The sequence below is a fragment of the Jaculus jaculus genome, chromosome 1, assembly GCF_020740685.1.
Source record: "Jaculus jaculus isolate mJacJac1 chromosome 1, mJacJac1.mat.Y.cur, whole genome shotgun sequence".
NCBI classification, from domain to species: Eukaryota; Metazoa; Chordata; class Mammalia; order Rodentia; family Dipodidae; genus Jaculus; species Jaculus jaculus.
Window position 1 is genome coordinate 161,758,443 of NC_059102.1, and position 23,650 is coordinate 161,782,092.

The 23,650-nt window shown below is 47.4% G+C and overlaps 1 protein-coding gene and 1 long non-coding RNA gene across 2 annotated transcripts in view; one reads left to right on the top strand and one right to left on the bottom strand.

The window, feature by feature from the left end:
• The window catches only part of LOC123460638, a 31,242-nt gene extending 12,107 nt beyond the window's left edge, over positions 1-19,135 (top strand). Inside the window, exons 3-4 of the long non-coding RNA XR_006637143.1 lie at positions 15,993-16,097; positions 18,827-19,135. This is a non-coding gene — a long non-coding RNA (uncharacterized LOC123460638). The remainder of the gene's footprint in view (positions 1-15,992; positions 16,098-18,826) is intronic.
• Pacs1 (phosphofurin acidic cluster sorting protein 1) overlaps positions 1,772-23,650 on the bottom strand; it is a 137,831-nt gene continuing 115,952 nt past the window's right edge. The window contains exons 10-24 of the mRNA XM_004656703.2: positions 23,441-23,534; positions 17,058-17,138; positions 14,206-14,321; positions 13,929-14,064; positions 12,843-12,947; positions 11,803-11,909; positions 11,127-11,281; positions 10,837-10,947; positions 10,213-10,315; positions 9,719-9,761; positions 7,202-7,244; positions 6,821-6,956; positions 4,853-5,079; positions 3,220-3,339; positions 1,772-3,115 (exon numbers count right to left, since the gene is read on the bottom strand). Coding sequence (XP_004656760.1) covers positions 3,000-3,115; positions 3,220-3,339; positions 4,853-5,079; positions 6,821-6,956; positions 7,202-7,244; positions 9,719-9,761; positions 10,213-10,315; positions 10,837-10,947; positions 11,127-11,281; positions 11,803-11,909; positions 12,843-12,947; positions 13,929-14,064; positions 14,206-14,321; positions 17,058-17,138; positions 23,441-23,534 — 1,693 coding nt within the window. The 3' untranslated portion in view covers positions 1,772-2,999. The remainder of the gene's footprint in view (positions 3,116-3,219; positions 3,340-4,852; positions 5,080-6,820; positions 6,957-7,201; positions 7,245-9,718; positions 9,762-10,212; positions 10,316-10,836; positions 10,948-11,126; positions 11,282-11,802; positions 11,910-12,842; positions 12,948-13,928; positions 14,065-14,205; positions 14,322-17,057; positions 17,139-23,440; positions 23,535-23,650) is intronic.

The following is a 23,650-nucleotide window of genomic DNA, read 5'->3' on the forward strand; positions in this document are numbered from 1 at the left end:
GCACCTGTGATGGACTAAGTAGTATCCTCGTGCCAGTTACATGGACCTGGGGTCAAGAGCAAGATGGCAGGATGAATAGCTTATATGAAAGTCCAGAGGCAGTGTACCTAGTGTGCAACAGGCACAAGAGCCAAAGAGGAGGGAAGAGTAAAAGATCAGATCAAGTACTGAGAGATGAGTTGGGTAGGGATTGGATTGTATTCCTAGTGAGGTGGAGAACCATGGACAAATTGTTTTCTCTTCTGTTTTTAAAAACTTATTTTTTTTTTGAGGCAAGCCCAACAGACTGGCCTTTTAATGAGAGAAGGGGTGGGGAGATCACTCCAGGGTCTCCAGCCACTGTAATCAAACTCTAGATGCATGCTTCACCTTGTGTGTCTGGTTTACAGGGGATCTGGGGAGTCAAACATGGGTCCTTAGTCTTCTCAGGCAAGCATTTTAACTGCTAAGAAATCTCTCCAGCCCTATTTTTTAAGTTTTTCAAAAGTAAAAATATTTATTTGAGAAAGAGGGAGGGGGGAGGGGAAGAGAGAGGAGGGTGTGTGCGTGTGTGTGTCAGGGCCTCCATCTACTGCAAACAAACTCCAGAAGCATGTGCCACCTTGTACATCTGGCTTATGTGGGTTCTAGGTAATTAAACCTGGGTCCTTAGGCTTTGCAGTTAAGGCCTTAACCATTGAGCTCTCTCCCCCACCCCATCTCTCCAGTCCTATTTTTTTTAGTTTTTTTTTTTAACATAATAATATTGGGCTGGATAGATGGCTTGGCAGTTAAGCACTTGCCTGTGCAGCCTAAAGACCCTGGTTCAAGGCTCAATTCCCCACGACCCACGTTAGCCAGATGCACAATGGGTGGACACATCTGGTGTTCGTTTGCAGTGGCTGATGGCCCTGGCGTGCTCATTCTCTCTCTTTCTCTCTCCCTCTTTCTGTCTGTCGCTCTCAAATAAATAAAATAAACAAATTTTAAAAAAGTTATACAACTTTTTAAAATATTTATTTGATATGTATGCAGGACTGGTTCCTGTTCTCCCTCTCACATGCTGGGTGCCTCTGGGAGTGCCCTATGGGCATGGGACACTCAGTTCTCTCTGGGACATTTCTGTAGGCCTCACTGGCTTCTTCCCCTAGAGAGGCAGGCATCATTCCCACCTTCTAGTTAAGCCTGCTGTAGGATCACACAGATGGGGGCCATGGACTCTCCACAGCAGGGCATCTGGCATGGGACAAGGAGAGTCCATCAGAGGGCAGGGACAGCTTGTGTTAAGTGGCCACTGACTTTCAGGGCTATTCCCTGCAGGGTGAGAAGGTCAAGTTGTTTCCTCTTTTCGTAAGTCCTCAACTTAGACACATCTGGGGAAGCTCAATGTATAATCTTCTGTCCTAGGAGTGTAGGGAAGAGCTGTCATTCAGGACACTGACTATTAAAATTTTTCAACTTGGGTCAAGGGCCAACAGTAAAATGAACTCAACAAATGGCCTTTGCCTACTCTACCTGCATAGTGAAAGACTCAGAAGGGGAAAGCTTACCCTACATATGCCATTGCCTTGGGAGGCAGTTTTGGGAATAATGGGTTCTGGAAAAAAATGGATCCTGTATGGGAACAGCACCCATCCTGGTTCAACCCCTGCTTGCCTCATACTAGGACAGCCACTTTCAAGTCATTTTCCACAGTGGAGAAAATGGAAGCATATTCCTATGGAGTCATGCCATACCCTGCTATGAACTGGAAAGTTGTAGTGACACAGTGAAGGGCACAAGCCCAAGGCAGTTGGTAAGAAATCACCATTTTATTGAATGAAAAATCCAACATGGCCCCAGTCTTCCCTCACCATTCTCTTCCTGGGCCCAGGAGATGCTCTGGACAGTGGGGCTGAGCAGTAGGGAAGGGCTGGAGGAGCCTAGAGACTGAGAAAAACATGTTCAAGGTAAAGTGCTGGGCCACACTTCCAGGGAGCAGTGAGAGGGCAACAAAGTAGCTCCAGAGGTGCTGGAGAGCACAGGCTGCTGCTGGCTGTGCCCTCTCATCCGCAGCCTTGCCCAAGGACACTGATGAGGAGTCTGAGGTGGACTGAGACTCATCCATGGCAGACAGGGATGGAAGGCGACCTCATTGAGAATGGGCCTCTATCCACTGCCCAGACATGGAGGAGTTTGGGAGACAGAGAGCAGGGAAGGGGAGGCAAGTTGACACAGGTCAGGTAGGTGGGTCATGTAAAATATACTGGGGGGCCTGCCTCCCATCTCTCAAAGCCAGGTAGAACTGTACTGGGTGGGGGCTGGGAGGCAGATGGAGGAGCATTACCAGTACAGGAGAAAGCCACAAGGACATGACCTGTGCACAGGACAAGTCACATAAACAACCAAAGAAATGCTCAGGACATAACATCTGCAGGGACCTGGGATGGCAGGAAGTCGTGCATGGGAAGAGTGGGAAGTTTCCATCCCCAAAACACACTGTAGTGCTCAAGTGTCCCCTTTCACCTCTGGGAAGTTTTGGAGCAGGTGAAGTCCTCACAGCAGTGGAAGAGGCCCCAGCACCCACTGGAGGTGGGCAGGGTGAGGGGTAACTGGCAGCATGGCCTTAGAAAATAAGGTGTCTGGGCTGGGCTCTCCCATTTTGTACAAGGAGTCCAGGTTTTCTATTTCCAGAAAGGAAACCAAGGCCACAAAGGGGAGAGGCAGGGGTGTGGGTGAAGGAAGGCCTAGAGGACACAATTTCAGGGACTATGGGCACCAGCAGGTAGACTCATCCTGCCCTGCATCTGGAGCAGGAAGAAGAGCCAAAGAGAGTGAGAGGGAGGATGGCTCAGGGATAGGCTGGGCAGTGAGAGGGGGCAGCATCCCCAGTGGCAGTATCCTTCAGGACTGGGCACATGACAGGCAGGCCTCAGTGCTGGGAAAGGGGGGCTGGGCCCAGGCCTGCTGGCCTCCCCCTGCCCGCAGGCGGTGAGGCTGAATGGCAGTGCCAGGAGGGAGAGTGGCTGTGAAGCAGGGCCTCAAGTGGCCTTGCTGCTACTGAAAAGTCCCACTGGAAAGTGCTTGACGTGGGTGGGCCACTGGGCTGCCAGCTGGAAGAACTTGATATCACTCCACTCAACACCATCGATGGACACTGGGAAGACAGGGAAGGGAGAGATTATAGGGTAGCTGAGGTCATTCCCCTACCCCCAGGGAGGACTGTGGTGCATCCCTTTCCCACCATCACCACCCGCACACCTCTTAGCATGGTCTGCTGCTGCTTGGCGGAGCAGATGAGGCGGCTGATGCCCTCGATGACCTGGCTCTTAGAATCCACCTCCTTTTCCCGGGGCTTCTTGCTCAAGAAGATGGTGGGCACTGCAAAGGCAGCAGAAACTGCTTCTTGACACAGCCCTGGGGACACAGCCATGCCCTTCCTCCCATCTGCCATCCCTTTCCTCCCCAGGGCCCATCTGTTACCTTCTTGCTGGGGCTAAGGATGTAATTTGCAAAAAGTCTATCCATCTTCCCTGTGCTCCCCTGGCCCTGCTGTGAAGGCCCTGTTAGGACATTCAAGTTCTAGTGCCATTTAGCACAGATCCTGTGCCTGTCCCCAGGGCCTGTCATCATTTGTATGGTAAGGACTTTGGGGGAGAATATCTCTGAAGTCTCCAGCTAGTGTTCTTGGCACCTTGGGGCAGGGCCTGCCTCCCTCTCTGAAGCACAGGATATGCCAAGTCTGAGGCTGAGGAGTGATGCAGCATTAAGCGTTTTTCTATTAGCCCTATCCCAGATGTGGGAATGTTCCCAGCTGTCTTCATGTAAGGAAGAAGGCAAGGTGGGGCAGGCCTTGCTGAGCTGCCAACAGGTGTGGCACAGCCTCTGCTGAGTCTCTGTAGGGAGGGGGCATAGCTGCCTGGAAGTTCCTGTAGAGGTAGGTCTGGGGTCGAGCACTTTAGCTGCAGCAGATTTACAACCATAGCTGCAAGTTTTCGGCTCACTGGGATAACAGCAGCTTGGCTTGTGGGGATTCCTGCCTCGCTTTCCCAGAGCACAGGACCCACACAGTCTTTCCAACTTTGCTTTGTCACCTTCATCCACAATGAACGGCTGCATTTCCCCTCATTCTTCATCTCCCTCCCCTTTTGTTGTTTGTTATTGAGATGGGGTTTTGCTGTGAAGACCAAGCTTGTATTGAACTTGCAAATCTCTTGCTTTAGCCTTTAAATGGTGGGATTATAGGTCTGACCACCATGTCTAGCTCTCTTTTGTTTTTCAAGAGCAATTGGGTCTAGAGAGATGGCTTAGCTCTTAAGGCACTTGCCTGTGAAGCCTAAGAACCTGGGTTCAATTCCCCAGGACTCAAGTAAGCCAGATGCATGAGATGGCACATATGTCTGGAGTTCATTTGTAGTGGGTGGATGCCCTGGCATGCCCATCCTCTATCTGCTTCTCTTTCTCTCAATTAATAAAGTATTTTTACAAATTGTGTTCTTCTATTCATGAAGCCTCTCTGGCACAGCTTCCAGCCACAGGCATGAGTGTTCTGCTCAATGGTCATGGTGGTTGTGGGGCTGGGACACAGAGGTAAGCCCTCCCAGTACCGTAAGTTCATGCTGTAGGCAGTGGCCTGACAATCTCCTTTGCCTCTGCAGTGACTTCCTAGGCACTAAAGTGCTGCTGCCCAGCGGCTAGGACCTTGGTTTCATGTGTTACAGAAGGAATAGTCTTGTTCTTCAGGTGAAGCAGGCTGCCTGCTAGGCACCAGGCTGACCTCAAGATAAACACTAATATGTATGTCCCATCCAGATGACGACTTTAACTCCAAGAGAGGAGTCTGGAAAGGAGGCCTAGTGGCCCCTTGTCTTCCCTGGCTTCAGATGGCACTTACCTTTTTTGTTCTTTTCTTTGGTGACCACAGTCATTGCCATGGTGCCAGAAAGCTGGGCTTCCCCACCATGAGGCAGGCGAGAAACCTGCACTGAACGGAAGACGCTCTTGAGGGTGTTCTTTGAGCTAGTGTCCCTCTTGTCACCTTCCCTCCTTCGCTCCCCAGGATGGCCCAGCCAATAGTCCACCTGGAGGCCAATCACATCCCCATATGGGCTATTTGGGCTCCTGGAGAAGGAGAACAAAAACGAGATATCATCGTCTTCAGTGCCTAACTTTATGGGTCTACACGGGCCTGCCAGCCTTTGGGAGCTGGAGATGGGGAAGAAGGCCAGCCAGGTGGCTCTCTGTTCCCTCCAGCCACATGGAACTGGCTCATGTTGGGTGCAGAATTGGGCTGATCTGAGAACAATGCCAGGAGAGAATAAAGGCTCACATCACAGTAAGGGAACTAAATAAAATCACTGCAGGTCTAAAGCAACAAAAAGCTTTGGGAGTACACATACACATGCATGTATATCCACACACACAGGGTCAGGGCCCAAGCTAGGCAGAGGGCTGGAGAGGAGGAGGAGTGAACAGGGATGAAACCATCATGGCTTCCAGTAGATGCTGCCCTGAGCTTTTGCTTATATGTGGCACTTTGAGCTCAGTGATAATTTTAGTTCTCAGGGGAAAAAAAGAAGCATTTTCTTGAAAGGAGATATCAGACACAATAGGTACCCTGGCTATGAAAATCACCTGATTTTTTCATTATGCATCGTCTCAGTGGCTCCATTGAAAACAAGCTTAAAACTGGATGAGAAAAAGAGGTCAAGGCAAGGGGTTTGTCTCATGGCCCCAGATCTATGCTGGACAGAAACCATTCATGCAATGGATGAAATAGGAGAAAACTGGCTTCTTGGAAGTTTGGAAGTACCAGGTCCTGGGAGGCAAAATGGCTGTGTTCTTGCACTGTCCCTTCAAGACAAATGAGTGGAAGACAATAAAAAGGAAGGACAAAGACTGGGATTCTAGCTCCTTTCTCAGGAGCTACTGTCACTGGTACTTGTGGAAAAACCACTGGCCAATGTCTCCGACTTGGGGGCTCCAAGGATAGAAGAGAGGGATGAAAGAATGCTGTTTTCTGTGCCTGACAATAGCCTGCTCTTCTCTTGCCTCTAAGTGTCTGTCCTCTGCTCTTGTGACTACCTTCAACAGCCCCTAGGTGGGAAAATAAAATAGCTTCCTTGTCCTCCTTTAGGAGATCCAAAAGAAATACTCCCTCTCCTACTTCTACCTGCAACCTATTATGAGGTCTTCGCCACCTCTGCACTGTAGGTCCAGCCTGGAACCTGAGCTCCTAGGAGGGTAGGCACCACTAGCTATCAACTACCAGAGCTGTAGGGCCTCCCATGGAGTGGGTACACAAAAGGTGCCACACTGCAGCATGTGCTACAGTGACATAGTCACTATTTAGGCCTCACAACAGCACTGTGAAGTGGCCAGTTCACTTCTACTACACAGAAGACAAAACTGAGCTCAGTGGCTAGAAAAATGGTTTAGCAGTTACAGCCCTTGCCTGTGAGGCCTAAGGACCCAGGTTAGATTTCCCGTACCCACATAAGCCAGACACACATGGTGGCACATGCTTCTGGAGTTTGTTTGCAGTTTACTTACAGTGGTGTACTTATTCTCTCTCATAAATAAAAATACTTAACAAAAAAACACCTGAGCTCAGGATCTTGCCCAAGTCAACCCAGTGGAGACAGGATGGTGCCACTCAAACCCAGATAGCCTTTACTTGAAGCCACCCTCTTCCTACAACCCAAGAGGTTTCCTAACAAGACACTTGCACCATCTTTTACAGTCTACACGGACCCAACAGATCCTTTATCTCCTTATGTCAGATGAGGCAACAGGTATCATCTCACTTCACTGAACATTTGTTCAGTGACTTGGCTGACTATGTCCCGTGCAAGAGCCTTACCCCACAACGGCGAGGGCACTGCTCATGGATGGGGAGGAGGGTGGGGTGGCTGTGGCATCTCGGCTCAGGCCTGAACTGGAGGGCGGTGATGTGGAGGGCACGGTAAGGCTGACCACAGGTGAATCATCCCCATCTCCTGTGAAGAGGACAAGTGCACTTGGCCAGAGGTAGTCATCCTTGACCTGGTCTCCTCTTAGTGGCAGCACTGCTTTCTACCTGGGCCACAGGTTCCTCCTGCCTCCCCTTCACACCACAATAGGGAATAAGTTTATAATGTCCTATTCAAATTCTGCTTCCCTAAGCTCACACAGCCATTTAGACCAGAGAAAAACTTGGGAGGGTACAACTTTTATCCAGAGAAGCAAAGGAATTCTGACTTACCTGCAGTGGAGGGCGAGTCTTCCACAAGGCCCACCTTCACCACCTGGTGCATAGAAGGGAATACGTGTTAGTTCCCCTCTCAGGGCAATAGGCCCAATCGAGATGGAAAGGTGATCAACGCTTTGGCCATGACTATATAGTGTTTTGTTACAGACTGGAAATTTTTACCTATCTGGAACAGGCCAAGGGGAAGGGGACCTAAGTCCAGGGGCTGGGGTATAGCTCGGTAGCAAAACCTATGCTTAGCCTGTGCAAGGTCCTGGGTTCTGTCCCAAGCACCATAAAGAGAAAAACACAACTTCATAAGACTTGGGAGCTCTTCTCTGGAGATAAAGGTAAGGCACACCTGGAAAGCAGTGTCCTGATCTTATTTCTTCTACGATCACACTGGTAGGTGGCCTAGGAAGCTGCTCCATCTGTTGGGATGGTCTGGCTCTGTGCCAAGCCAGCTCCTCTCTCATTTCCTCCTTTCCTGGACTCTGGAGTAGTCATGGAAGAGTATTTTAGGAATTTAAAATTCCCAATAAAGAATTCTGCAGAGGACAGAAGGGGCCCTCCAGTGGCCAGAAAAAGACACAGCCAGAGACAATTTGGTGGCTTCCCCTGTGATCTGAGTGACAATTTGGGCCCTGTGCCCCAGGTACCTCTGCCAGCCCTTGGCTAGGGCTACTGCTGAAGCAGAGACCATGTATCTTCCTGCAGGCAGTCCCTGGAGGCTGGGTCCATTTACAAGACAAGAGAAATAAATCAACCCTCTGGGGCTTCCTGAATACAGTTCCTTTGGCATCCTGTGAGGCTGACAGTTCCTTTACTTTTGGAAACATTTTTCCTCCCAAAAGATTATTATGTATTTGCTGAGGGGGGGCGGGAGGCACAATAGGGCCTTTAGCTGTTGTAGGCAAATTCTAGACACGTGCACCACTTTGTTCATCTGGCTTCATGTGGATACTAGGGAATTGAACCTGGACCAGCAGGTTCTGAATAGGCTTTACAAGCAGGTGCTTTAACTGTTGGGCCATTTTCCCAGCCCTAGAACTCTTTTTTTGTGATGCTATAGATGGAATCCAGGAACTCCAGCATATACTCTAACACTGCACTATAGCTTCTGAAAATATCTGTTTGTTTATTTATTTGGTTTTCTGAGGTAGGGTCTGGCTCTAGCCCAATGGAATTCACCATGTAGTCTGAGGCTGGCCTTGAATTCACAACAATCCTCCTACCTTTACCTCCTGAGTGCTGGGATTAAAGATGTGAGCCACCACACCCAGGCTGACATCTGCTTATTTTATTTAGTTTTTTTGAGGTAGGGTCTCACTTTTGCCCAGGCTAAACTGGAATTCACTCTGTATTCTCAGGGTGGCCTTGAACTCACAGCAATCCTCCTACCTTTACCTCCTGAGTGATGGGATTAAAGGCGTGTACCACCACACCCGGCTCATTTGTTTTTTTTAAATCTCTTACTTGGCTGTACAACCACAGTGAATAGCAACTCATGCTCCCAGATCCATAAAGGTGTCAGTTACATTACCAGCCTGGGTAGTATGGCTACAGGAGTGGTACCAGAGCCAGGCAGGCAATGACAGCACCACCAACTGTGTAGCTGGTAAGGTCCAAAGAGGGGTGCTCAACTCTCCAGCTAAGACTACTCAGGACACTGTCTTGGATGTTTATTGTAGGGAGCTAAGTCTTGGTCTTCTTTGCCCCTTCCATTCTATGAGAGCTATGAAACAGCCTCAAGATCACAGAAGGAGATATAAGTAGACTCAGAAGGCAAGCCAGAATGCCTCTCAGTAGAGGTGCTAATTTTCAGTCTTCTGGGGGGTGCCTTGGTTCTCTGGGCCTCCTGGGTATCTGGGCCCAGTCTGCCAAATGGACACACAAAAACCCAGGGCAAAATGACATCAAAGACATCCATGAGAGTCTTCTTTTATTTCAAGATTCACTAATATGTACTTATCCTACACTTGAGAAGCCCCTTCCTCTCAGCAGTCTGTGAGCTATCTAGTTATGGACCACTTCTTAGAATAGCATACTACTTCCTCTTTCCTGAGCCTGAAGAAGCCTGTAAAAATCATTACAGAGGTCCAAGCCCTAGGTTAAGGGCCTGGTGCAAGAAACAAGACTTGTTCATGACTTGGAAAAGCACTTAGAAGGCTGGGGCAGGAGGATCACAAGTTCAAGGCCAACTTCAGCTACATAAACTCAAGGGCAGCTAGATTACATGAGGTCCTGCCTCAAAACAAACAGAAAAAAAAAAAAAGAAAAAGAAAAAGAAAGAAGGACAGCTTTGGCTCAGGTTTTCTCCATCTGGTACTACTGGCCTTCAAGGTTGAGTCATTCTTTGGTGTGGGGTCTGTGAAGGACACTGCAGGACATCTGCCTACTGGATGCCATATGTCCCTTGAGGGGCAAGATCCATTCCCAGGACAAGCACTATTTTAGATGAATCTTACTTTTTCATGTAAGGAGTGGGGAAGCAGGAAGGCTGGGAGGATTGTGGTCAGAGGGAATACTCACACCAATGAAGGGAATAAACTTCTGATAGGAGTCTTCATCAGGGCTGTTGGGAAACAAGAAAGCTTCACAATTAGTGGGTTTGACTGAGCAGAGTATGGAGGAAATAAGCTTTCCACACTGTACAGTAGCCCAGAGGGATACAGAGCATGAGGCTCCAACTTCCTGTGGCATTGCAGGATGGCAGGAAGGGGGTTTGCTATTCATTGTATATACAGAGAGCATAGAACAAAGGCAAAGAACATGACTGTGCATACAACTGTGCCCATTCTGCCTGGTTGATTTTAGTCCCTAGGTAGGGAAGTAACTGATACACATGTGTAGAGGTCCAGGGTGAGGAAGGGAGCACCTGTATGGTGGCAGTAAAAATCATGCACATTCTTTTGAGATTCTTTGATAGGAAATAGGGTGTGGAGGGGAATATGAAAACAGAAGGATTCAAGATCCCCCTAACCCATCCAACCTGTTTTAAAGAAAACCCTTCAAGTTAGACTTACAATTTATGCCTACAGGTCAACATGGCTTCAGCCACTGGCAGCTGGTGTGTTGTGGCTGCTCCACTGACATACTGCATCACACGCCCCACAATGTCCAGTGGCTCTGCAGAAAAGTCAGGAGGAAGTACCATTCATTGCAATGGACAGACCTGCAGTCCTTGGAGAGGCCCTCCCAAGTCCCAGGAGAGGACTCATGGAGCAGAGGTGGAGAAGGGCTCTAAGATCCACTTGGCTGTGAATCAAAGGAATAATAACCAAAGCATTGTCCTCCCCTTTCCATCTCAGCCTTACTCTGATGCTGCCACTTGCCACTGTGTGGTAGGGGGACACCTGCTGGTACAATGTCACTCACTCATCAAGCGGTTGTTCAGCGACACTCTCTACTACCTATTTCATCTTTACAAGCAGAGCTGGCCCATGCCCCAGCCACACAGCCTCCTTACTTTCGGGATGCAGACAGAGGGTGTCCCGGGGAGAGGGTCACACAGGGTGTGCCTTCATTCACAAACACTAACTGGAAAAGGGACTGGCACAGTGGGTGAAGCCACAGGAATGGGAAGAAGGCTGTGCTAAGGAGTCAGAGGTCTCACTCCTGGGGGATGGTCTATTATTAAGAGGCCTTACCTGAGACTGGGGGCTCTGAGCGACTGAACAGGTCTCTCCAGCTAGAATCAAGAAAGGTGCTGCTATATCTACTATCAACTGAGCCCAAATATTTGGCCACTGGGTGAGAACCTAGAAGAGGAGAAACCAGAGAAAGTGAACTGGTTGCTGGGTGGAACTGGGGGGAGCAGTTGTCCCCAGTCAAAGCCCAGCTTTTGGTTTTCCTGATATTCCCATCCTAGGACCAACTCCCTGATGCTGCTGTATGTGCTGGGTTTGCCAGCAGACTTCTGGATGCTGCGGGACTTTACCGAGGGGAATGATGAGGAAGCGCATGTAACCCAGCCAGTCAGGGGTCTTGCTGGCAAGGGACTTGACAAAGAACCGGAGGATGGAGCTCAGGTAACTCTGGCCACCCACAGCTGCCACCTTGACTGGCCTCGGCATGGAGGAGTTGCAGTTGCAGCTGGGAAGAAAAGAGATTCTCATATACCACACTCACAGGGCTCACATAATCTCACCCAGGACAGGCCTCAAGCTCTGACTTCACATACCTCTATAAGCCACAGTCAAGCACACTAACAAATAAAGTGGTACAGGGAGGCAGCAAGCCACATTGCTGCTTAAGAGAGCAGGGAGCCATCTATGGAGGAGAAAGGAGGGCTGAGGCTAATAGGGATAAGCTGGCAGTGCTGCTTGGGGGGCCCACACCTGGCCCAGCCAGATATCTGTTATCTCCTCGCTCTTTGTAACATGGGGGACTCTAGGCTTCTCTAAGACAGCCCTGGACAGGGAAAGCACTGACTTTCCATCAAGCAGCACATTCCACAGAAAAACGGAGTAAAAGATTACTCTGCCCCCAAGCACACAATAAGAGCTGTAGCTTCCTTGTCTGAAGAGGCCATGAGGTCATTCCACTGATACAAGCCAGGCCTGGAGTCAAAGGGAACCCCAGAATAGGAGGAGAGTGAAGACTGGAGCCCTTACTAGCGCTGAATTCTGGTGAGCAGGGCGGAGAGCACGGCCTGGACCTCCACGGTGGAGCAGGTGCACACAACGGGCTTCCGCTGATCCTGGAGCAGCTCAGCCACATACTGGAGGAGACGGAGGCAGGGACATAGGTGAGGCCATGTCACTCTCCACAGGTGCCAAAAAAGAAAGCAGACCAGCACAGATTGGGCTGCAGGGCCCCTGTTCTCTGGCCAACATTGGGCACAGATGGTCAGGTTTCTTGGCTATGTCTAAGAAGAGAGGGTGGGGTAGACCCCATGGAGATATGCTGACTATGAAAAGGGGTGGGGTTTGGGGCTTCAAAGGTCATTTGTCCAAGCATCTCTGAGACCAGTGTCTCACAGGGATGACTGTGGTGAGGGAGCAGCAGGGCTGCTCTGTCCCTGCTGAACCACCTGCAAGAAAACCAGGGGTAGCTCCTGACATCTCCAAGTGCGTGGTGGGTGCTTCCTGAAACCCGTGGCATCCTACAAAGCAGGTTAGGCCAAGTGCTTGCTGCTTGTTTTTTGAGGTAGGGTCTCATGCTAGCCCAGGCTGCTCTGGAATTCACTATGTAGTCTCAGGCTGGCCTCAAACTCACTGTGATCTTCCTACCTGTCTCTGAATACTGGGATTAAAGGTATGCACCACCATGCCCAGCCTTTTCAAAAACTAACAAGGAGCCCAGGTACAGAAGTTTGTAACTTAAGATCCCATATATTGAACAAAGCTCTTTTTCTTTTCTTTTTCTTTTTTTTTTTGGTTTTTCAAGGCAAGGTCTCACTCTAGTCCAGGCTGACCTGGAATTAACTAGTCTCAGGGTGGCCTCGAACTCATGGTGATCCTCCTACCTCTGCCTCTCGAGTGCTTGGATTAAAGGCGTGCGCCACCACGCCCGGCTTTTAAAGCTCTTTTTCTGTCTGGGCTTAGTGGGGTGGAGAGATGGGGCCACTCTCCTGCCTCCCTGTGTGCTGTTTCAGGCCATATACCCTGAGCATCTTTCAGGCCCCTACTCTATGCCCTTCAGTGCTTTCTACCTGGCCCTGCCAGTCGGTGGTGTTCACCAGGATGACGTTCTCTGGGAGAGCTGCATCGGACACCAGGATCTGATTCAGCTGATCATATACCACTTTTCTTGGAATCTGCAAGGACAAGTGTTAGTTAAGTAGGCATTGCCTGGGTATCTGAGGGTGGGTGGGGGTAATCCTTGAAACAAGGATATTTTCAAAGAGTACAGATACTAGGAATTTGTAAGGAGGCAATCTTCCATTGGCCAGATAAAAATAAAGAGGACAGGGAGGAAGAAGTGAGTCCTTGTAGAACATACTAACACACCAGGCACAAGTCACAGTGATGGCTGTTCTAGGGAGGACTTGTGTGGCTAGGATACAGTGGCTTCCCATGAAGGGCATGACATCAGGATGGCAGAGGCGGAGGAGTGCAAGCAGTGAGCAGGTGCTTGGAGAATAGCAGTGAGGGCAGTGGGGTGAAAAATAATGAGAGTGGCAGCGGGCACTATGTGGGGCCCACTGTCCTAGGGAATAAAGGTATTTTAGGAGTAGTGATTAACCAGAAGGACAATACCTCACCCCAGGCACTGGGCTATTCTGGTCTTGGGTTCATTTGCTGCTTTGTAATAGTGTCAAACTAAGAAAGCCATACCAAACTTACCTCCATGATGTTTCTCAGGGAAACCTGGCTGCTTAACTCTGAGAGAACAATAACCAACTCAGGAGGCTTCTTCCTACAGCCCTGACACCAGTGCTACTGAAAGAACACACTCCAGAGATCTGTTTTCTTTCTACATCTTCTCTAGCTACCCTCAGGCTTGACAGGAGTCCAAGATCAGCTTGGAATAACCCTTGCAGCTGACGGCAGGGAGGCGATGCCAGCATTCTTGCTTCTCTTCCTGCTCATCACACATCAGCAGGAACCCTGATTCCACTCAGTGAATAAACAAATGTGGTGGACTTCTCTAATTTAGATCTTTTAGCAAGTCTTTTCACTCATGGCACTTCAAGCATCCCTCCTTTCTCTCTACTAAGCTATCTGAGAACAAAACCAAGCAAACTGAAATCCAGGCAATGGGGAGGGCCCTGGTCTTGCTGAGGACTGGCGAGTACCTGTGTGCTGTGGCCCAGGTCAGGAGAGCGCTCGCTGTCAGAGCTGTTGGTCCGCTCACTCAGGGGCTTGGAGAGCTGCCGCTCCTTCAGGGGCGTACTCCTCTTCTGCCGGGGTGTGTGTGTCCCTTCCACTTTGCTGATGATAGCAGGGAGGGGGTTAATAGCCCCTCCAACTCCAAAGCTATATCAGCCCATACCCTCAGCCCCCCAGTCACATGGTATATACTGAGTACAGTCTCAGGTCTCTGCCACCTGCTTCTCTCCAGTTTGGGAGTACCTCGGGGAGGCGGAGCTCTGTAGATCTGTTTTACTGGACTTCATGGGAGTTTTGACTTTTTCTGGCACAACTAGACTTGTGCTGACATCTCCAAACATATCCTGGTCAGTGATTTCCTGCCATGAGGAAGGAAGCACAGGTGGTTACTTCTCACTTGATGACTGCCCACGAGCTTCTACAAGGTCCATCGTCCCCATACAAGGATCCTGTTTTCCTGGAGGTGTGTGGGTAAAGCACATGGTCTAATACTCCTTTTTCAGCCTATGGGGAAGCTTTAACTTAAATGACTGTTCCCATTGTGCTGGGCGCTGCAAGCGTGCTGTGTGTATTCCTATCCACTTTGACATCCATGTCTATGAATAGTTTGTTGGCACACAAGGGAGTGACTGATAACAGGCTTTCTGTAGGTAGGAGGGGGCGCTGCTACCTCCATCTTTCTAGCTCCTTGTCAGTATAGGGTCTGTGGCCTAAGGAGCCGGGGAGGTGCATAGCTGCATTCCTCACCTTGGCTAGAGCCATCCTGCATCTGCCTTGGAACCGCCACTTCCTTCCTATCCAGATGCAGCTCCTGTCCACCCACCTTCCTTGCTGACCCACCTTAGCTTCCTTTTTGTCTTCCCTATATTACTTTCAACAATCATGAAAGTCACTTTCCCTCTTCAAAGTGTCCTGTGTACTCACACCAGGCTGTCTTCCCAAAGCACAAAGGCAATCATATCCAGATACAATTCAAGCAGCACAGACAGTTTTGCACTGCTTCTGTGGACCAGGTAAAGTTAGGTTTCCCTGACCCACCTCTGGTCTACCTTTCTAAGTTAATCTCTTACTACCACCCCACCCCAATTTCCTTAACACTCTTACCTTTTGCGAGATGGTTCTTATGTGCCATGTGCCTGCTTACCTCCTTGTTTTTGCCTATCCTCCATCATTTTTTGTTTTTTTGAAGTAGGGTCTTGTTCTAGCCCAGACTGACCAAGAATTCACAATGTAGTCTTAGGCTGGCCTCAAACTCACAGTGATCCTTCTACTTCTACCTCCTGAGTGCTGGGATTAAAGGCGTGCACCACCATGCTGGCAGCATATTCCTTTTTCTATATCCACAGATATTAAGTATCCTGACTTCTGCCATCATCAGTCAGTAAGTGATGCCTGTTTGTGAATTTCACATAAATGGAACCCTTGGCTTCTTTTCTTCAATACTAAGTTAAGATGTGGTCAAACATTGTAGTGCTTTAACCAGGAAATGAAATGACTGAAATTTTACTTATTTTTGGTTTTTTGAAGTAGGGTTTTGCTCTAGCCCAGGCTGATCTGTAATTCACTCTGTAAGTTTCAGGGTGGCCTTGAACTGACAACAATCCTCCTACCTCTGCCTCCCAAGTGCTGGGATTAAAGGTGTGTATCACCACACACGGCACTGCCATTTTATTTTGAAAGTATCACTGTAGTGGTCCTATGCACTACAGAAAGCAATTGACCAATTATTGGTGAATAATTGTCTTCCCTCTCCTGTTCTGGGGATCCCTTTGACTACAACCTTGACTTCTAGCAATGGAATGAACTGAGACCTTACTTTTCCTGAGAAACCCAAATTAGCAAAGTAGGTTTTAAGTTAACCTTGAATCAAATTAATGTTTTATCATACTCAATATAGTGTTTATTTACTAAGGGAATCATAGGCCTAAAATGACTCTTGGACTCCATTCAATCACCAGAAGGTATTGCCATGAGTCTCATAAACCCAGATGGCATTTCATAAGGTTCTCCTCCTCTCTTTCCCATACCAGGGTTCAGCTTCCCATCCCACTGGGAATGCTTCAGAGTATCCTGAGATCAGATGACTTTTCCCTGCACCCTGCACCTCCTTGGGCCTTCACTCAACTTTACTCCAGGTATGGACAGGTGCTTTCCCCGGCAGAGGGCCCTTGATTAAAAAGAGATAAAAGAGACGGACTGGCCACCTTTGTATTCTTTGTCCTCAGCACCAGCAGGTTTACAGTTGAAGGCTAAATGTAACCAGCCTCCCCAACTGTGTCAATTCTACTTCATGGGGCTTTAGCCTGTGCTCTGGACAGCTTCAGTGTTTTCCAGAAAAAGGAGCTGGTGGCTGGATGCAGTGGCACACACCTTTTTTTTTTTTTTTTTTAGTTGAGAGCAACAGACACAGAGAGAAAGATAGATAGAGGGAAAGAGAGAGAATGGGCGCGCCAGGGCTTCCAGCCTCTGCAAATGAACTCCAGACGCGTGCGCCCCCTTGTGCATCTGGCTAACGTGGGACCTGGGGAACCGAGCCTCGAACCGGGGTCCTTAGGCTTCACAGGCAAGCGCTTAACCGCTAAGCCATCTCTCCAGCCCGGCACACACCTTTAATCCCAACATTTGGGAAGCTGAGGTAGGAGGACTGCCACAAGTTTGAGGCCAGCCTAAGGCTACAGAGTGAGTTCCAAGTCAGCCTGGGCTAGAATGAGATCCTGCATAGACAGGAAAAAAAAAAAAGAGCTGGCCAGTGACCACATGGGAAACTTTATGCTGTGACTTGCCTGGACAGACATTGTTCATCATCTTTCAGAAGAAAATGAAGGTGACAGTGAGAAATGAGGCAAACTAGCCCTTGATTAGCTCTAATCAGTACATAATAGGGACACTTCTGATTTGCTAATTTGGGAAAGAATAAGGTAGGTTCCATTCCATGGGTCAGGATTTTAGAAGAAAGAGAACACTGGATGGTCACAAGCCTACAGATTCAGGCAAAATCTGTAATGTGATCCTAAGAATTTTTTTTTTTTTGTCTTATTTTTAAAAGTACAAAGACTTTTTGAAATGGCTGGAATAGTAAACTGAATCATACCTACCAGAGTGTCTGTTTCAGTCAAGCTGTCATCTTGGTTTTTAATCCAAGTAGATTTGACTTTTTCTAGAGCAGCCAATTCCATCTGCAGAAAATATAATAGTTAATTAAGCCTGATCCAAATAACATGCATTTGAATTTGTTTTACTAGGTCCTTAAGAAGCTTAAAATACTTTTCATTAATCTTCAACCTCATAAAATCTTTAAAGCTTTTATCTTATGTGGGGGGACATTTTTGTGAAAACTAAGCTTCAGAGGGGTCAGTTTTTTTCTTAATTTTTATTAACATTTTCCATGATTATAAAATATATCCCATGGTAATTCCCTCCCTCCCCACCCCCACACTTTCCCATTTGAAATTCCATTCTCCATCATATTACCTCCCCATTACAATCATTGTAATTACATATATACAATATCAACCTATTAAGTATCCTCCTCCCTTCCTTTCTCTACCCTTTATGTCTCCCTTTTAACTTACTGGCCTCTGCTACTAAGTATTTTCATTCTCACACAGAAGCCCAGTCATCTGTAGCTAGGATCCACATATGAGAGAGAACATGTGGCGCTTGGCTTTCTGGGTCTCAGTTTTTTTTTTTTTTAAATCACTAAGTTAATGATATGTTACTCAAGAAATTTTGACTCCCACAGATATTAGGGAAGAAAGGCTTAAAGTTAGGTGGTTTTCTGTTGGATCCATAAAGTCTGTGGCCTTGGAGTCAGTGGCCACTCTTGCCTCAAAGGGACACATGGGTTTATTTTTGCTTATCAGAAAAGGGAGAACCTCATATAGTTCAAGACTTTCATTCTGAGACTTAGTCATCCATGATAACAAAACCCTTTTTGTTTGGCAGATGCATCTAGACAACTAACAGAATATATCAAATAAAAAGGTGCCTAATACGAAGCAACTAGGTGTAAATTAATGGCACACATTTGTCCCAATTCTTACTAGCATTTTCATAAATGTTGAAAGTGTATTTTGCATACAAAGATGCATAACCAGATGGTCCATATTTGCTAATCTGGCTGTGCAGGCAACAAAGCCAGTCATGAGTTGCAAGGCCTATGAGTTGTGGATGTTGTGAATACACTGGCAATCAAAGGAAGAAAAAATATGGTACAGTCCACTTTATCTCAATTACTCAAAGTCCTTTCCCCAAGCAAGCTATATAAAATGGGAAAACATAAGCTTTAGTAAGTCCAGGGCTTCACTGGGTAAATTAAACAAAGGCTACAAAAGTAGGCTTTCTTTTTAATTTTTTATTTATGTGAGAGAGAGAGAGAGAGAAAGAGAGAGAAATAGGACAGTAGAAAGTGAGAGAGAGGGTTGGGAGAGATGGCTTAGCAGTTTCGGTGCTTGCCTGAGAAGCCCAAGGACCCATGTTCAACTCTCCAGATCCCACACAAGCCAGATGCACAAAGGTGAGGCAAGCGCAAGGCTGCATGTGCCCACTAGGTGGCAGGAGCATCTGGAATTAGATTGCAGTGGCTGAGACCCCAGCATGCCCATTCTCTCTCTCTAAAAAATAATGAAAGTGAAAATGAGAGAGAAAAATGGGTGCACTAGGGCCTCCAGCTGCTGCAAATGCAAAAATGTGCACCCCTCCTTGTACATCTGGCTTATGTCAGTCCTGGGGAATTGAACCTGGGTCCTTTGGCTTTGCAGGCAAGCGCCTTAACTGCTAAGCCATCTCTCTAGCCTTTGGGTCTTTCTGAGTCATATTTTGTGTCTTGTAAAATGTTTAAGAATATTATTAACTTTTGCTCTAGGTGCCAGTAACAACCTTTCGTACTGGTGACAACCCAAAATGTTTCAAATAATTGCCAAATGTCTCCTGGGAGTTGAAACCATCCTCAATAGAGAACTACTGCTCAAAGCCATGGATAAAACAAACCAAATACATCTGACCTAGAAGCTGTGACCCCAGGGCTCAAGATGTCTTAGCCTGTATGACTCATAGCTACAAAGAACAGGCTGCCTTTCAGACTAGACCAGTTCACTTATACATTGTCTACATGATTAACCAATGTTAACAGAGTTTAGAATCCAAAAAGTCTGCTCAGACCTAGGGCAGAAGATGATCCCATTTACTTATGAGCTCAGCATGAACTGGAGTGCTAACACAGTTCCACTTACAGTTTTTTATTTTCTATTTTTTTTTTCCCCGAGGTCGGGTCTCACTGTAGCTTAGGCTGACCTGGAAGTCACTATGTAGTTTCAGGGTGGCCTCAAACTCATGGTAATCCTCCTACTTCTGCCTCGTGAGTGCTAAGATTAAAGACGTGTGTCACCACACCCAGATATTTTATTTTATTTTTGAGAGAGAAAGAGGCAGAGAGAGAGGATGGACACAACAGGGCCTTTCAGCCACTGTGAACGAACTCCAGACTCATGCGACCCCTTGAATGCAGGTGCAACATTGCATGCTTGTGTCTGGCTATATGTAGGACCTGGAGATTTGAACAGGTGTTTGTTCTTAGGCTTTGCAAGTAAGCTCCTTAACCGCTAAACTATCTCTCCAGCCCCCACTTAGGGTTTTAAAGTAGCATGACTTGTCAAAACCTGGAACAGCCATGGTGTTGTTCACACACCATGGTAGCAACATCTGATGAGGTCTATTCCTCCTTCCACACAAGCTTTATTAAAGTGCATGACAAAGAAAAACTGGAATAAACTCCCAACTTGTCCAGCTTCTGTTCTTGCTCCTAGACTGTCTGAAGGGCTATGCCAGAGACGAATAGCTCAGTAATCTTGGGTTTGATTCCCCAATTCCACACACAAAAATGAAAGGCTTTTTTTCCACCCTCCCCCCCTGCAAGTACCCTGCAGCTTGCAGGCCTGTTTGGCATTGAAGGTCCCAGGAGACTATAGTCTGTGCCCATGGGTGAAAGTAGCTACTGAGAAGAGAGGGAAGGGGGAGAGGGGAGGAAGAGTGTGGGAGGAGGAGATAGAGAGACAGACTAGTCCCTGACACCATTACTAACAGTGCTATGGAAATAATACCTTCTAAGAGGATGCAGTCTGGGCTAAGAGCCTGATCTTAGGCCATAGTCTTGAAGCACTGCCAGGCTCTATTGCCACCAGCTTGGAGAACCAAACTATGTTGCCCAGTGTGTGCTTGAGTCTTAAGAATAACTCAACAACTCCATTAATTTGTGTCAGCAGAAATTCTTACTGGTTCTATTGATAAGAAAAATCAGGGCTGGAGAGATGGCTTAGTGATTAAGGTGCTTGCCTACAGAGTTAAATGATTCTCCAGGACTTGCGTAAGCCAGATACACAAGGAGGGGCACACATGTCTGCATCTGCAGCAGCTGGAGGCCCTGGTGTACCCATTCTCTCCCGTTCTTTCTCAAATTAATAAAAATAAAATAAAAAAGAAAAATCAATAGGCCTGGTAACAGCTTAGTGGTAGAGAGCTTTCTTAGCAAGTGCAAAGCTCTGAGCTCAGTTCTTTGTACCATAAAAGTAATAAAGGGGAAAGAGAAAATCAATTAAGCAACAGTTCTCAGCAGCAGGTGCACAGCCCCAACATCTACACAATCATGTGTTTTTCCTAATCTTCCTGAAAGTTCTCCATGCAAGAATACAGCCTTGTTTCACTGTTCCAAAGTGCCTGTATACTAAGGGGTTCCAGAGTTCCACACCCACATCAAGACATATGGAGCTCTTCAAAATAGAAATCTCAGCAGGGAAACAACAAATCAAGTCTGAGGTCTAGCCAAGGAAACTAGAATTTGAAGGACTCATGTAAGACATTTAGATTCTATCAATCTGAAGACTCCAAAACTGAAATGGCTCTAAGTAATTGAATCAGAACAAGTAGCATCAGCTTGCGTTTCTGTAGGTTCCCATACAGCAAAGTCCACAGGCTCTCAAAGCATCTCTACATGGCCTTGTGAGCATGTGCTTTTTACATGGATTATGCAGATGAGGAAACTGAAGCTTGAGAACCAGCCCAAGATCAATCAGTAGAAAGATGGAGTAAGATTTACATCAGGGGCTGGGGAGACAGCCCAGTGATGAAGCAATTTCTGTGAAGTGTGGGCTCCTGAGTTTGAATACCCAGAACCCATGTAAAGTTGGATACCATAGTGCCAGCATCTACAATCCCAGTGCACCTATGGCAGGATGGGAGGCAGAACAGGATACTCCCCTGAAGCTTGCCAGCCAACTAGCCTGGCATATGCAGCAATGAAGAGCAAAGAGAAACCCTGCCTCAAACAAGGTGGAAGAAGAGGACTGGTACCTGAGGCTGTCTTTTGATCTCCACACATGCACCACATGTATGCTTACCATTATTGTCCCCCCGCCCACACAAAAGAGCTGGGGAAATGGATCAGTGATTAAAGGTGCTTGCTTGCAAAGCCTGTCAGCCCAGGTTTGATTCCCCAGTACCAAAATAAAGCCAGATCCATAAGTGATGCTTGTGTCTGGAGTTCATTTGCAATGGCAGGAAGCCCTGATGTACCCATTCTCTTTCTCAAATAAGTAAATAATTTTTTTTTTAAAGAGTCACACTAGAAAGTCCCAGCACAGACACTTTTTTTTTTTTTTGGCCTAAATAGGGGCCCTTAGGCTGTCATACTGTTGAGACTGATAAGTCTACTAAATTAAGCTAACTGGGCTCCTGTGTCAACACCTTTACCAAATAATGTGTCAACAATGGCTAAGTGTTAAGGTGATTTTTCCCCCCTAAATACTGTAAACCATGTAATGGAAATTGACATAAAATTTATAGCCAAATTCTATTTTGTCCAGGTAGAAACACTTCTGTTTGTATGAAACAGTTCCTTTTCTTGATTTGTTTATTGTTATTATTATTATTTTGTTTTTTCGAGGTAGGGTCTTACTCTAGCTCAGGCTGATGTGGAACTCACCATGTAGTCTGAAGGTGGCCTTGAACTCATGGCAATCCTACCTCTGCCTCCCAAATGTTGGGATTAAAGGCATGAGCCACCATGCCCACCTTTTCTTGATTTATTAACAATGATCACTATACTTACTGAATGCTCACACATGCTTACTGCTTCTTGGGCACCAGTTCAGCTTACATATACTTAACCACAGTAGCTCAAGGTACAGCATTCCTAGATCACGATGCAGCGGCCCTCTCTTAGCCAGGCCCTGGACTTCTTTCTATAGATATTTTCTCCAGTGTCTCTAGAGGCCAATCATTTGTCCACTTGGACAGTGACACTTAGCAAGACTATTAGGCAGCTCCTGGTGAGAGGCAGCTCTAACCCATGAACTAGTGTTAATATATTCCAATCAGCCTCTTCAGCTCCAGAACACCATGAATCTAGAGCTGGTAAAGTGCTAGGGATTTGGATCTTCAAGTAGCATGTCTGAAGTTTCTCCTCAGGAGGATTTTTGGCATAGACCACAGTTTCCCTTCTTGCATTTCCTAACATCACACAGTACAGTTCTCAGTGGGCTTGGTGGCCTGCTAAACCTTAAACAGAAGGAGAAATGAGCTGGAAGACAGCTCCACCTGGTGGCAGAAGGGCCACCATGAGAGGTCTCAAGAGGGGTGGTGGTTTATACACAGAGAACAGGAACCAGTCCAGCCCAGACTGTTTTTCAGCAGATGGAGTGCCTTGCACCTTCAGACATTTCCTCACAGTTAATACCCACTTGTAGAGAGAGCTGTGTATTTCCCGTGGTGAACAAATGACAGCATGTCTCATCTGCTGCCAAAGCAGCAAGAACTGGAGGACTTAAAGGATTTGGGTTCTCATCATCAACAACAAAAAAAATTGCAGCCCTCAATAGCACACCATAGCTCTGTTCTACAATCATGTATTATGTCTATTTGCTTCTAGTTGTGAACAAAGGAAAGAATACCTTCCCCAGGCTCCTGCCTGTGACCAGCTGCTGGGTGTTTGGAGCCACATTGCTCAGCTGGCAAATCACAATCTGCTCACCAAATTCTGTGTTCTTTCAGAGGACTGCTTCTCCTCCAAGTTCTCCACACAACACAGCTTATTTACTGCTCCCTGGACAGACTGTGTGGTCCTAAGGACTCTCTAGCCCTTTCTACCTGATCTTTTCCCCACATGGAAGGCAGAATCACTCCTCTGGCAGAATGCTTGCTGTAGGCCCTATACTTTCAGCCGCCTGCCTCATGGACCCAGAGAGGGGAAGCTCTAAGGAAAGGCTTCATGTATATGACAGCACATCAGAAAGAACACCTGACTAGACACAGCATGCTTTTTGAATGCTAATTTCCTAGCCAGGGCTGAGAAGAACAAGACTGCAGCCACCCACTCTTCTGAGATCCCAAAAGGAGCTATACACAGAGAAGCAGAGTGTGGGCCCTGACTCAGATGCCAGCATTCCAAGTCCCATTCCCCACCCCTCGTAGCTATTGGTCTGCTCACAGGACTGGTGGTGTCTTTTCCAAGGCTGCCCTTGCTGTTGAGGCTGCCAATCTCCGTCTGAGAGCTGGACTGTGACATCCCCTCAAAGAAGGGCCTGCAGCAAAGAAGCACAGCAAGGGTCAGTGGCCGCCACAGCTCAGAACAACAGCTTGGCTTATAGGACCTGGTGAGGAAGGATGTTGTGGGTGGGGCAAGGGGGTGTGGGTTGAG